Source organism: Coturnix japonica, chromosome 13 (assembly GCF_001577835.2).
Source record: "Coturnix japonica isolate 7356 chromosome 13, Coturnix japonica 2.1, whole genome shotgun sequence".
Classification (NCBI taxonomy): Eukaryota; Metazoa; Chordata; class Aves; order Galliformes; family Phasianidae; genus Coturnix; species Coturnix japonica.
The window spans coordinates 3,742,226-3,754,499 of record NC_029528.1 but is presented as its reverse complement, the minus strand read 5'-3'; the positions used below and the strand labels follow the sequence as shown (position 1 = coordinate 3,754,499).

Here is a 12,274-nt window from a genome sequence, read left to right as displayed (position 1 = left end):
AGCCAGCTGCTGGGGTTTGGGAGAGCTCAGTTGGTCTGGATAAAATCAGTGTGTTCTGAAAAATAATGGAACTTGAATCGCACCTTCAGGTACGTGTTCCCACTGCTGCTGAACTTCACTTTTAATGTCATCAGGTGACTTTTTATTTAGTTTAGTTACATCTTATTCACGCTGCTGTGATATCTTTGTGATGTCTTTCAATTTGGTCATTGACAAGTTGCAAGAAGCGTTGGTTGTCTTATATGAAGCATTAGCCGTCCTTTATCCCTCCCTGCAACTCAAACAGGCATTGCTGCAGAATGGAGCTCTTCATTGGAACGCCTTCCTCCCCCAGCAGATACTGAGGCCGTCCTTTCTCTTGATGGCACGTGGTTGTGGTTATGACAGAGGCAGTGTTTCTGTAGCAAATGGGCTTTGTATTACATTCTGTAATGTACTGAGTCCCAAAGTGTGTTTCTTCTTCCCTATCTGGGAGGGGAAGAACCGAGCTGATGATTTTAGATGTAACGGGATAACTGATATATAATAAATTAGCTGCATTATATATTTATAGTATGTATTTTTTGGTGTCTCTGTGGTAGTTTGACTTCTGTCCCAAAGTCTGTCGTTACGGCAGCGATAATTGTTCAGCTCCTTTGGTTTTATAACGTGACCTTCTCAAGTTGCATAGTTCTGCTGATAACTTCTTCCTGTGTGTTACCTCACTGCACTGCTGTAGTGCTGCACTGGAGTTCTGTATTATCTGATGGAAGTATATGTGAGTGGGGTAAGCCTGGCCTTGGGGGGAGGTGGGTAGGGTGAATATCGTGAGCTGTTGCACAAGATACAAAAGCCTTGTTGTTTATTAACTGCTGTTGTTAAGAATGTGATGGGATCTGTGTGAGCAGGGAGATTCTTTAGGATTCTGCATGTGTGCATTAGCAGCTGAGAGCAAATCTGGCAGTGGGTGTCATGCAGCGAGCAGAGAGATGCTTTTTTCTGGTACCTGATACTCAGGATTGGTTTTGTGTGTGAAAATATCATTAGAGAAGGATCAGGAATTGCTGTTTTGCAGCTATGAAGCCTTTGGGTTTTATAGGCAATGCTATCTCTGTGCATCAAAACACTGTGGACAATCAGCAATCGATGAGCTCTGCTTTCTCTTCCAAGAACGCAAACGTTTTTCACTGTTGCTTATATGTTTTGTGTGGTGCTTCATTAATGCCAGCTGGTTCATTTGCAGCTTGAAGTCAGAAGTTCCTTGGTTTTCTTCCTAATCATTGTGATTAGAGCAGCTAGTGCTCGTCCCTGGGTCCAGGCACTGGGCTGTGCCTCTCCTGGAGATCCATATTGATGATGGGCTTTTTTAGAGGCAGCGTGGTCTGGTTCTGTCAGAAACTGCAGATTAAAATGTAATGGTTTTAATACAATTCAGTACATGGCTTCAGAACTTGTGAATTTTAAACATAAACTCCAAAATTCCATTCGTTTTATTAATATCTCCTTTAGAAGAGCTTTCATGAGCTGCCTCCTTGACCCTGTTCCATAGTAAAATCATATAGATAGAATCGGAGCAGCTCTGATTTGCATATTAGAGGGGTTGCTCCTGTATTTCCAGGAAACAAGAACTGCATTGCAGTTGTGTTTTGTTGAATCTGATGTAACGTGTGTTGTTGTCAATATAACGAGCGTTTTCAGAGGTTATCTCAGAAGTGCTGGTGTCAGATGATGCAGAAATTCAGATCATTTTGTCGAGGTCTTGTGCGTTGCTGAGTATGTGCGAAGGCACAGATGTGATGAGTTTATTAATTAAAGTGCTGGTGTTGCTTCTGCTGAGTGCTTTTGTGATTGTGTGCGGCACGCTTGGTCCCTTCTGACTGCAGCCATGTCTGCAGGGAGATAACTGCACCAAGGAAGGGGAGCAGGGAGATCCCATCTGCTGGAGGAGATGGCAATTTGGAAGGGGTTTCCTCCAGCGCTGCAGATTGGATTCTCTAGCTACACTTGTTCTAAAAGCATTGCCCCAAGATGGTCATTGTACAACACCGAGCTGGGTGAGCCCAGTTGTCTGCTTGCTGATTTCCTGACTGAAATGCCATTCAAGAGCTGATGGTGCTGATGAGGAAATCTGGCTTTCAGAATCTGTTTTAACTTCATCTTCCTGGTTGTAAAACGTTTCTTCAAGTAATTTTTGAGTCCTCAAATATGTTAAGCATAGAAGTGTAGCTTTAAAACGGGAAGCTCTTTTTATGTGGAGGATATTGTGTATCTATTTATACTCAAGCACTCAGACAGCTCTCAACGTGCTTTTAACCGTGCTCTTGAGACAAGTAGTGTTTGTCCTTTTCTGTGTCCTGAGCTGGTGGCCGTTCAGTTTGTTTGTCTGAAGCTGGTTTTCCTTTGCTTTCCTCTCTTCCCCAAGCTGTTTCTCCTCCTCCACCTGCTCCACTCCTTTCAGCACTGTCAGAATGAATTCAAATGAGCATAATATTCTGTTTGAACTTGTTAGCCGAGCAGCATCTGAGAATCAGTCGAACATGAGCTCTTCTGCCCCTGGATATTTCATCCTTTGGGGATGCCAACAAATACGAGTATACAAGTGACATAGGGATCATCCGGTAGAGTCAGTTGGTGTCATTGTGGCACTAAGGGAAACTGTTATCGGTTTCCTTTTGTCTTGTTAAAACCTGAGGGCAAGGGGAAGTATGTCGGTGCCCTGCTCAGCTGTAGGGCAGCCTCATAAAGCAGGGCAGATCTGCAGTCGCTGTTGGCTTCACTATTTTATTCTTTTCACATGATGTGAAGTACTTGATAAGGAAATAAAGCAACTAAAGAATGGCTCACATAGTTGAGATTTGTGGCGCAGACTCTAAATGCAGAATGAATGTTTTCATTCCTGTTGCAGTTTCAGTTTCTGGCCTTCTTTGTTGTGTGTTTGATTTCTACTTGTTGATTTTCATTCCTCTGTTTGAAGGAAAGGTGGAAGGGCTGTGAGTTAAGATGACATCGGGCCATTTGGATTTCAGCCAGAGATGTAAAAACTGAACCAAATTTAAACCTGAACTTGCATATTGCTCAAATATTGACAGTTAGCCACGTATGCTGTGTTTTCCTTGGTGGCATTTCATGTGTGGGTGTGAATATTTCTTCACTTGCCAAGATAAGTGAATGCTGTTATGATGGCAAAATGAGACTCTTTGTGCTGTTTTCCCAGCAGACTCTATGAAGTACTCGCTTTATTAAAAGTATATGTTTTAAAGATATAAAACAGATGATAGCAGTGAAGGATACAATACAGAACGAAACCACCTTCCTCTCATACTTCAGCTGCTTAAGCTCAGGATGTTGCATGGGAGATGTGCTCCTTTCAACTTCTGGAATAGAGTAAGGGGTGTGCTTAGATTCCTGCAGAGCATTATTGTGAGCTGTGGGGATCCCTGTGAACATCTGCACTACTAAAGGGAGGGAGGCGGAGGGAGGTGTGGCCAAAATATTTATAATCAAGCACAAAACAGTGAATATTTTTGTATTACTGCATTTCAGCAGGACTTGTGAAGCATGTAGGTTGCAACCTGGGGGAAAGCACTGATCCTGAAAGCTCTGGATAACGTGTAGAGGTAGGAATACTGGAATGGATACAGCTTGTTCCTGGTACTTAAAGGGAAAACATAAAAAGGCTCAGTGTTGCTTGGTATCTGTAGATGCTCCATACAGACTCTAGAAGTACTGAAGGGTAGAAGTCATATCCTGGTTTTCAGGCTTATCTTCATGGCAATGTACATCCTGATTCAAAGCATGGAGAAACTGTTAATGTTTAAAAAAATGTGTATTTAGTTATTGAGCCTGCCTTTCATTTGTGGAATGGTGGAAATAAAAGGAGAGAGAACTTAATTAAAATCAGATTAACTTTTGCTTATTTTAGTGTTTTGCTTTTTCCAGAGGTAGTGAATATCAAATATTGCAGTCAAAGCCAAACATGCTGAAAACTGTGATCTGTTCAGTGAACATGTGTAAGGATGCGTGCATTGGTGAGGGTGAAAGTTGGGTGCTCCCTAATCCATCTAGGTGACGATGAGCTGTACACACCTTGGTTTGAAGTATGAACTTGGCTTGTAAATCTGGCTTTGCTCTAAAAAGTGACACATCCAGGCTGTGTGAACCTCACTGCTATGCATCGTTCTTACATTGCCAAGCTGGTTAAAGCTTTAATTTTTCTTTCTTTCCCATGTCTCCTGAATGAAATCACTGCTTGGGAAGCCTGTCTGTGTAGTGCACCTGGGGAAAATGGCTTATGTTTCTGTGCTAACTGAGCACGGTTCTCCTTGGTGTGAGAGCTGGAGCTCTGTGCTGTTTATTTGGTGCTGTGGTATAACAGAGTGGTTTCTTCTAATTTGCTCCTTTTATTAGGTGATGTTGGTTTTGAGGCTTTGTTTGTTTGTTTGTTTTAGCGAGGCAGCCTGAAGCCTTGGGCAAATCCATCAAAGGTTTCTCCCAGCTGCCATTAACCCTGCAGCTGGGGTAATCCTGGCTAATAGGAGCCTTCCTGGCTCACTGTGGGCAGACTCACCTGGTGAGAATGTGAGAACGGTGAGTGGTTGTAACTCCATGTTTTGAAAATCACACGATGTCTAGGGATTGATGAAAATCTACTTGCGTGCCAAGGTTATGCTGACTAACAATACACCAAAATAAGATGAAGAATGGCTGGGCAGCATCTTCATAAAACATAGCAGTGTCATGACATGAAACTCCTTCGCTGCTGAAATCTGTCAGCATCCTGTAGTAGCCAAGAACACCCAGTGACGGACAGGAAGATGACTGGTGACAGCAGTAAAGCTTGTTGACTGGAATATCATTCATTTTCTGTTGTCAGCACAGCTGGAGTTCAGATCTCAGGCCAGGATCCATGTATGTCAGGCATATAACAGATTTACAACCTTTGCATAATGTGGGACTGTAGAGATGGCAACAGGGGATAATTTTGGTCAGTACTGTTTGCTTTGATAGGCAAAGATTTCCATACCTGTAGGCCTTACTGCAGAAACTGTTGGGGATGGTGACAGAGCAGTCTTGTATGTCAAACTCCTCCAAAATATGGATGTAGTCTGGGGAGGACTGAGAATGTCAGCAATATTCAAGTGCACTGGATTCTGAAAGGTGGTAAAAATATGGGTGGCTCTAGGGAATGTGGCTTCAGGGAAGTTGCTGCTTGTATTTGGATCTGGCAGTTGTCTGAACTTTAAACAGGTGATGAGGGCAGGTAATGAATTCTGTAGAAAAGATCCGTGCTGATGAGAACTGGCTTAGGTTTGAAATCAGAGTGTCAAACCAGTGCTTGGCTATTAAATGTTTTACTATGGTAAGTACTTTAAGACACACTTGTCGCTGTCTAACCTAATTAGGGAGAAGAATGAATGAGTCTGGAAAATACAGAATTTCATTTCATAATTGTTATGGCCAAGGTGACCCATGCTAACTTGTGCTTTAAAGTTGGCTAAATCCTAAATGAAAAGGGGGACTTCTCTGCATACTCTTGCATTACACATACTAATTGTGATCATTATGTTTTACATTTGGAGCAAGAGACTGTTGATTTGATGAGGAGAATTCCTCAAATGTGGTGTTTAGATTTGTAACCAAGTTTAAAACTGTCGAAAATGTTACGTTCTGATCATGATTTCCTTCTTTTCAGATTAACTGCTGAAGTACTGATAGAGTTCTGCTATTCTTCAATGAGGAACTACAGGCTGATCTTTTGCCATAATCTTAAACAACCATAAATGACAAAAGAATGCTTGGTCAGTGAGGGCAGCTGGCGCAGAAAACATTTTTCAAACTCGGCTGTTTAAGTACTCTGAGGTACGTTTCTTCAACTGTTCTACTCGGACTTATCTGCTTAAATATGGATTTCAGTTGTTCTAACATATTTATCAATCCATTAGCAAAGCGTTAAGTTTAGTTGCCACATTTTATCTTAACAGTATGTGCTTCATCTCGTATCGACCAGTCTTTATGGAAATGGCACTTGCATTTAAACATCTGTTCATTTATTTTGAAAGATTTTTTTTTTCCTCTTTGCTATCTATCTATATATTGTTTTGAGAGGATTACAGTCTGAGTAACTTATACTGCCTGTGGTCATGCTTTTATCTATCTATGCTCTGTATCAAACAAAGACTTGCGAGTTGTGCTTGAGCTTCTGCGTGATGAGAATGGTATCACTGAGCATCTGTTCAATAAAATGTTGAATTTGATGCAGGTGTTGAAAATTTCATTGTGTAGATCAAAAAAAAGCCAAATCCACGAGATGCTGATTGCATCTAGTTTTGTATCACCAAATAGTTACTTCTCACGTCACTTAACACTGGGCTTTCGGTTTGGAATTATCCACTATTTCCATTTCCTCTTGAGTGTCTTTTGAGGGTCATTTTCAAAGCTTGACTGATAAATACAGACAATATACTGAAGAATCTGGCTCTCCAAAGGTACGTTAGAAGATCCTCAAGTTGTAGTATGGCATTGAAAATTAGTTGTATTTCTTTGCTGTGTTCTTCTCAGTGCTCTGTTGAGAACTGATCAGAACACGTCATCAGTGGTGACTCATCTGGCTACCTGTATTTGGAGACATTGCAGAACTTCTCATTAAATTGGTGCCCAGACTGAGAGAAACTAGGGTGTTTGCATTTGGTAATTAAAATGCACTGTGTTACAGATCAATACACTCAACACTGTACAATGAAGTGTGACCTCAATTGTAATTCTTCTTTGACAGAAAAGACAGCTTTGATTTTTGGCTGCAAAAAGATATGAGGAAGAGCTCCTCCCCTTCCTTGAGTAACTGCAACTCTGTTCTTGCTAACAAAATATTTGGAATTCCACTTGATGAGCTGCAGCAAGAAGGGCAACCAGACAATGAGGTTCCATTCATAGTCCGCCACGTGGTGGACTATATTGAGGAACATGGTATGTGTTATTTTGCTGTCTTTTAAATAATATACTCATCAAAATAGACTGGTTTTTGATTAGTGTTTATTTTTAGTTACTTGTATTTAATTGTCTATGGTTCTTTTTGTATGTTTTTCTTCTAGTGATGCACCGTTTCAGTATTATGTTTGATTACCACTGTTTTCTGGAGGATATGAAGGGCAATTACACCAGTAGGGAACTTTAGCAGTACCAAAACTACACCATTTCCAGTAATGTTCACCTTATTACTATATTAGCTGGACATAAGAATGTGTTTAGGAAAAGTTTGTCCAACTGTGGTCATGACAATCTTTAATTCAGCGTGCAGATTATACGTACCTGATTGTCAGTAGTTTCTGATAATTTTATCCACACCAAACCTTAACACTTTTATTTTTGCCACTTCCTTCTAACTCAGGAGGTCTGGAACAAGAAGGACTTTTTCAAGTCAATGGGAATGCTGAGACAGTGGAGTGGCTTCGGCAACGATATGATAATGGAGAGGATGTGGACCTGGTTAAAGAAGCAGATGTACCCTCAGCTATTAGCCTTCTTAGATTTTTTCTTCAGGAACTTCCAGAGCCAGTTATCCCAGGCAGTTTGCACATACATTTGATGCAACTTTCTCAAGGTAAAAACTATTTTTGATATATTTATTCTTAAGAGTAAAGACCACTATTAAATTCATAGTGTTTTTTATCTGTGTTTGTATGTGCTGGAGTTCATAATTTGACTAGTAGGAGTGTCTTGTGGCACTTTACTAATAAAGCAACCTCAGAAGGTAGCTGTGTCAGAGTTCCACGCTCTTTGACATCACAACCCACAGGAGTTCTGTTCATCCCTCATTGTTGGTTAGTTCTTTTCAAGTGCTAGGCTCTGTTTTGCTTAGTAAGAGTCATGTTTTTGGTTTTCTGTTGTCAGTATCGTTTCTTCAAGGTAGGGTTTATGTCGCATTTAGGAAGTACTGAGCCATGGGATCATGTGCAGCAGTGTGAAGCTGCTTCTATATAATTTTGAAGCTTTGAACACCAGGTGGTTATTTGGATAACTGGTGAGCAGAGGCTGAGTGCTGATGCCTTTCCTGCAAGGCACTGAATAGTCTTCTGCAGGAAACAATATTTGGAAGCTTCTGCCCAGAGAAGCATGTTAAAACCTGAAGTTCTGCTTATGTTTGTGGTGTGTGCAGTAGTGAGAAACCAAAGTGGATATCAGTAGATGAAATCTCATTAGTGGCATGTTTGCTATTTTGTTTTGCATTGCTGAAGTCCCAGTTCAGTGGGTAGCTTGGAAACTTTTTTTCCCTTCCTTCTTGAAAAAGATGATAAATAAAAAGATTATTATTATTTTTTTACGGGTTAATGCAGAAAGCTGCTGGTGCTCTTCTGTCAGTTAATACTGCTATGCGCTGTGATTTGCAGTGTTACTTATCAGGACTGGAAATGAGATTGTGGTATACTCCTTTGATGTGACAATATAATTTCCTTCTGTGACTTGTAAACTACAGCGTGGAGTCCATGGTCTCCCCCACCTTTGAACGTGGCTTGTTTTGAGAAAAGACTTGTTCCCCAGCAGTGATTCCCACAGATTTCCCTTTGGTTAAAATTGCAGAGCAACTCTGTATTTCAATTCAAATGTCAGCTTACTGTCTATACTACTTTTTTTTAAGTGTAAAACAAAGCCATTTCAGGAAGCTTAAAAGTGCCTGTTTTGATTTTCTTGATGCAGATGAACCTTTAAATGTTGTTTCCTGATGCTATAATTAGAGGTTTGATTTCCTTTCGAGTTTTGCTTTTGATACTTTCACTGTCTGGTGGTCATATGGAGAGCTCTGTTTTAGTTAGAAGAACTCCTTATAGAAATACAGAGTTTTGGTAATTTTGTAACATACCATAAATAGGTTAGGGATATGTCTTTGGAGGATCTGTATTGTTTGGTAAACTAAGGTTAACCCAACAACTTAGTTGTACGGCAAGCTGAAGCCTGTAAGCCCTTCAAGGATTGTTCCCTACAAGCCTGATGGTGGTTCATCGAGGAGAGGTGAATTACTGATAACGGGGAGCATTTGACCCCAGCACAGTAGGCCGTGTGTCCCAGAGCTGTGTATCCATGGTTTGCTTTTAGAGGAATTCCTTTACAGTCCGGCATTTTCACTTTAGGTCTCTGGCTGTTGTATAGAACCTTTATTTTAGGACAAATTGGTAAAGACAAAACATCTATATGTGCATGTGCTTGTTGGTCTGTCTGTTACCACTCATTTCTTTTGCTCCCTCCATTGTTTGAAGGGCTACTTTGAGAAAGGTTCATTTTTCTTTGTTGCTGTTGTGTGTGTGTGCTGGTTGTTGTTTTTGTTTTTTTAAGATTCTCTCTTTTTGCTCTTTATATTTTCCTAAAGACATTTCTAGAGCTCTCCCAGTACTGTATGAAGTTCATTTTGCTACCTTGAGGATTTTGCTGTACTTGGTTGCCCCTGACTTGAGGTGTTGTAGATGTTGGCTGTCTGAGCAACTGGAGTGGTGCCCAGTCACTGTTTGGTGTTATTACTGCACATATACAGTAGGGTATTTACCCTGTTGCTTTTATTTGATATTTAAGACCAGGGTGTCTGAGCTCTCATGGAGAGAAGCAGAATAACCACTCATAACAGCCTTTTCTGCTAACCTAAGAGTTTCCAAAATTCTGACGGGGATCCTATTAGGATCAGTTATTCTCCCATTTTGCTTCCTTGACATTTCTTTCCTTTGTATGGAATCTCCTTGTTAGGAATGATTGTAAACCTTTCAGACCTTGTTGCCTGTTGGAGTGAGAGCGTAGGAGAAGGGATTAGTGGGGAGATGTAAGTGGGTGAGAACGAGGAAATCCTGGGGTGACCTTTATTCAGGTCTGAAAGGCACCAGCAAGCTGTGGGCTGAGAAAGTGTAGGGATGATTGTGTTGATATAGCTTACATCCTTCAGCTGAGTATTGTCAAAGATAGGTAATACCAAAGGTAAGGTATTGAGAATGGGATGCTTGTGGAGGAAGAAAGCAAGTGGCCAGTTCACCTAAAACATGGAAAATGTAACTGGCTTTTAAGTTAGCTGTAGAGCTGTTAGTGTCTCTAGAACTCTTCTGCGAAGAAGTTGTAGAAGGCAGTGGTGAAAGGAAAGGATGTGAAGGACCAGACAGTAATCAGAAACTGAGCATTTAATGGGGAAGAACATTCTGGAAACTGCTGACTGGGCTTGCAGAGGAGGATGCAGCAGAAATCATTGGATTAAGTTATCTTTTTTTTTTTTCTTCTTCTAAGAAATGATTGGTTTTTGTACTGTAATTTATTATTAGGGAGAGTGATCTGGTGCTACTATGCTGTGGAATCAAGACTGTAGAGGTCTTGATGTTCAGCTAGGTTCTCCTGCTTCATCCCTATCCCTCTAAAGCTCAGGCATGGTTGCATAAGAGTGACTGGGTAGGAACTGGCTGTTATCAACCTCTCCTGCAAAGAACAGGGAAGAAGAGGCTAATCCAGAGACTGCAATGAGACATGCAGGGACAGAAATTCTACCAGTGTAAATGTCCTCCAGGTACATGAGTTACAGTGGAACTTCTGGATTTGAGGCTGTTCTTTCTCAGACAATTAGAGCACAGAAATCTCAGTTTGGACAAATGTAATTCACTTTCGGACAACTTTACAGGCTGTGAACTGACCAAAGGACAGCAATTACTTCTGGAGTAGAAGCACAAGTCAAAAGGTTGACAATCTGATTTTCGTGTCATATTATCTTAATTTTGTGATTTAAATATATTTGTTTTCCAGATTATAATAATGAAGATGAATTTGGAAGAAAGTTGAGGTTCCTCTTGCAGCAGCTTCCACCTGTTAATTACAGTTTGTTGAAGTTTCTGTGTAAATTTTTAGCCAATGTAGCATCGCATCATGAAGAAATTTGGTCAGCAAGTTCTTTGGCTGCAGTCTTTGGCCCGGATGTTTTTCAGTAAGTGGATTATAAAGGTTTATGTGATGCTTTTAAGCAAATTTGATGGTGGAAATCTGTAATCCAGGGCCTCTCCTAGCCACTGAGTAACTGCAGCAAGTATGCAGTATGCTTTATGCAGTGTCTTTCTGTGCTTCCCCTCTGCCACCTGTTATAATTTTTTTGCTTGCATCTAAATCATAGGTTTGATTGTCATATTATTGTAATTTCTTTCTGGAAGGAAGTAGTCAAAATACAAATGAATCCTGGTATTTCAACAGGAAAATAGTAGAGTTATAATACTCCCTCATTAATTAGTTGTTTCATCATCCCTTTCAAAAATATAAGGTACTATAAAGTTTCATAATGCGGTGCTCAGAATGGCAGAGGGATAATGCTGTGAAGCACAGTCATTCTCTGTGGAAGCCCTTTGCAGAAGTTTTGGGGGGCATTAGTTGGATGTAAATTTTTACTCTAAAACGGTATTGAACTGTTTAGCATTTACACAGATGTGGAGGATCTGAAGGAACAAGAAATAGTTAGCAGAATAATGGCGGGACTTCTGGAGAACTACTATGAATTCTTTGAAAATGAAGAGGAGGATTTTTCATCTACTAATGATTTGAGCTCAATAACTGAGCAGGTAGGAATATTTCAAGTGGCAATATTGTGTTACTTAAGTGTCTGTTATAGCTTGTAATTGTGAAAGATATGTTGAAATATAGCACATCTTTTGATAGTTCCTTGCAAACTGACAAAGCCTGGTATTTCCTGAAGTAGATTTTCTTAATGTGGGTATACTTGCAAAACCGTTGGTAGTAAGTACAGCTGTCCAGATAGAAAAGTATATATGGACTGAAGCAACAATAATACCTTACCCAAGACAAGTAAGGCAAGTGAGCTGGTTGCTTCCTCTTTGCTGCAGGAGATGTCTTGCCTGTTCACCCAGACTAGCAAGCGTGGGCAGACAGTTCTGGGTTGAGCAGCTTCTGCTCTGCAGCGAACCACTGCAGCTTTGCAATGTTTGCTGTCTCTTCTGCTTTTAGCAAGAATACGTCTAGCACTGAAAGCTGACGTTGTCCTGCTGGGTGCAGGAAGCTGCTAAATACAACAGGGCTGTAACTTCTGAAGCCCGAGGCAGAGAACTGTTGCCTTAAGTTGGGTTGAGTGCTCCTTATAGTTAGTTGTTCTCTTGCTTGAGAGTTACTGATTTGCTTCTGATTCATTGTGTATTTTAGCAAAAGCACTTCCCGAGGAGGCTCTGTATGTGTGGTGTGGTTGCATCTTGTTGTATTCTGTGCTGCTGTGGTTTTGTTTGTTTGTTTTGTTTTCTCTTGAAAATGTTGAGACTTGGCGGAGTGTCCCTTGAATTTCATGGTG

The 12,274-nt window shown here is 40.7% G+C and overlaps 1 protein-coding gene across 4 annotated transcripts in view; it reads left to right on the top strand.

Moving 5' to 3' along the window:
• Positions 1-12,274, top strand: part of FAM13B (family with sequence similarity 13 member B) — a 39,951-nt gene that overhangs the window by 2,115 nt on the left and 25,562 nt on the right. For 3 of the 4 annotated variants that reach the window (XM_015875677.2, XM_015875678.2, XM_015875675.2), the window contains exons 2-6: positions 5,672-5,838; positions 6,752-6,942; positions 7,364-7,576; positions 10,738-10,915; positions 11,393-11,537. In XM_015875677.2, coding sequence (XP_015731163.1) covers positions 6,786-6,942; positions 7,364-7,576; positions 10,738-10,915; positions 11,393-11,537 — 693 coding nt within the window. In that variant the 5' untranslated portion in view covers positions 5,672-5,838; positions 6,752-6,785. Of the gene's footprint in view, positions 1-5,671; positions 5,839-6,751; positions 6,943-7,363; positions 7,577-10,315; positions 10,505-10,737; positions 10,916-11,392; positions 11,538-12,274 lie in introns of those variants that run through there. The other variant, XM_015875680.2, reaches the window with a different exon arrangement.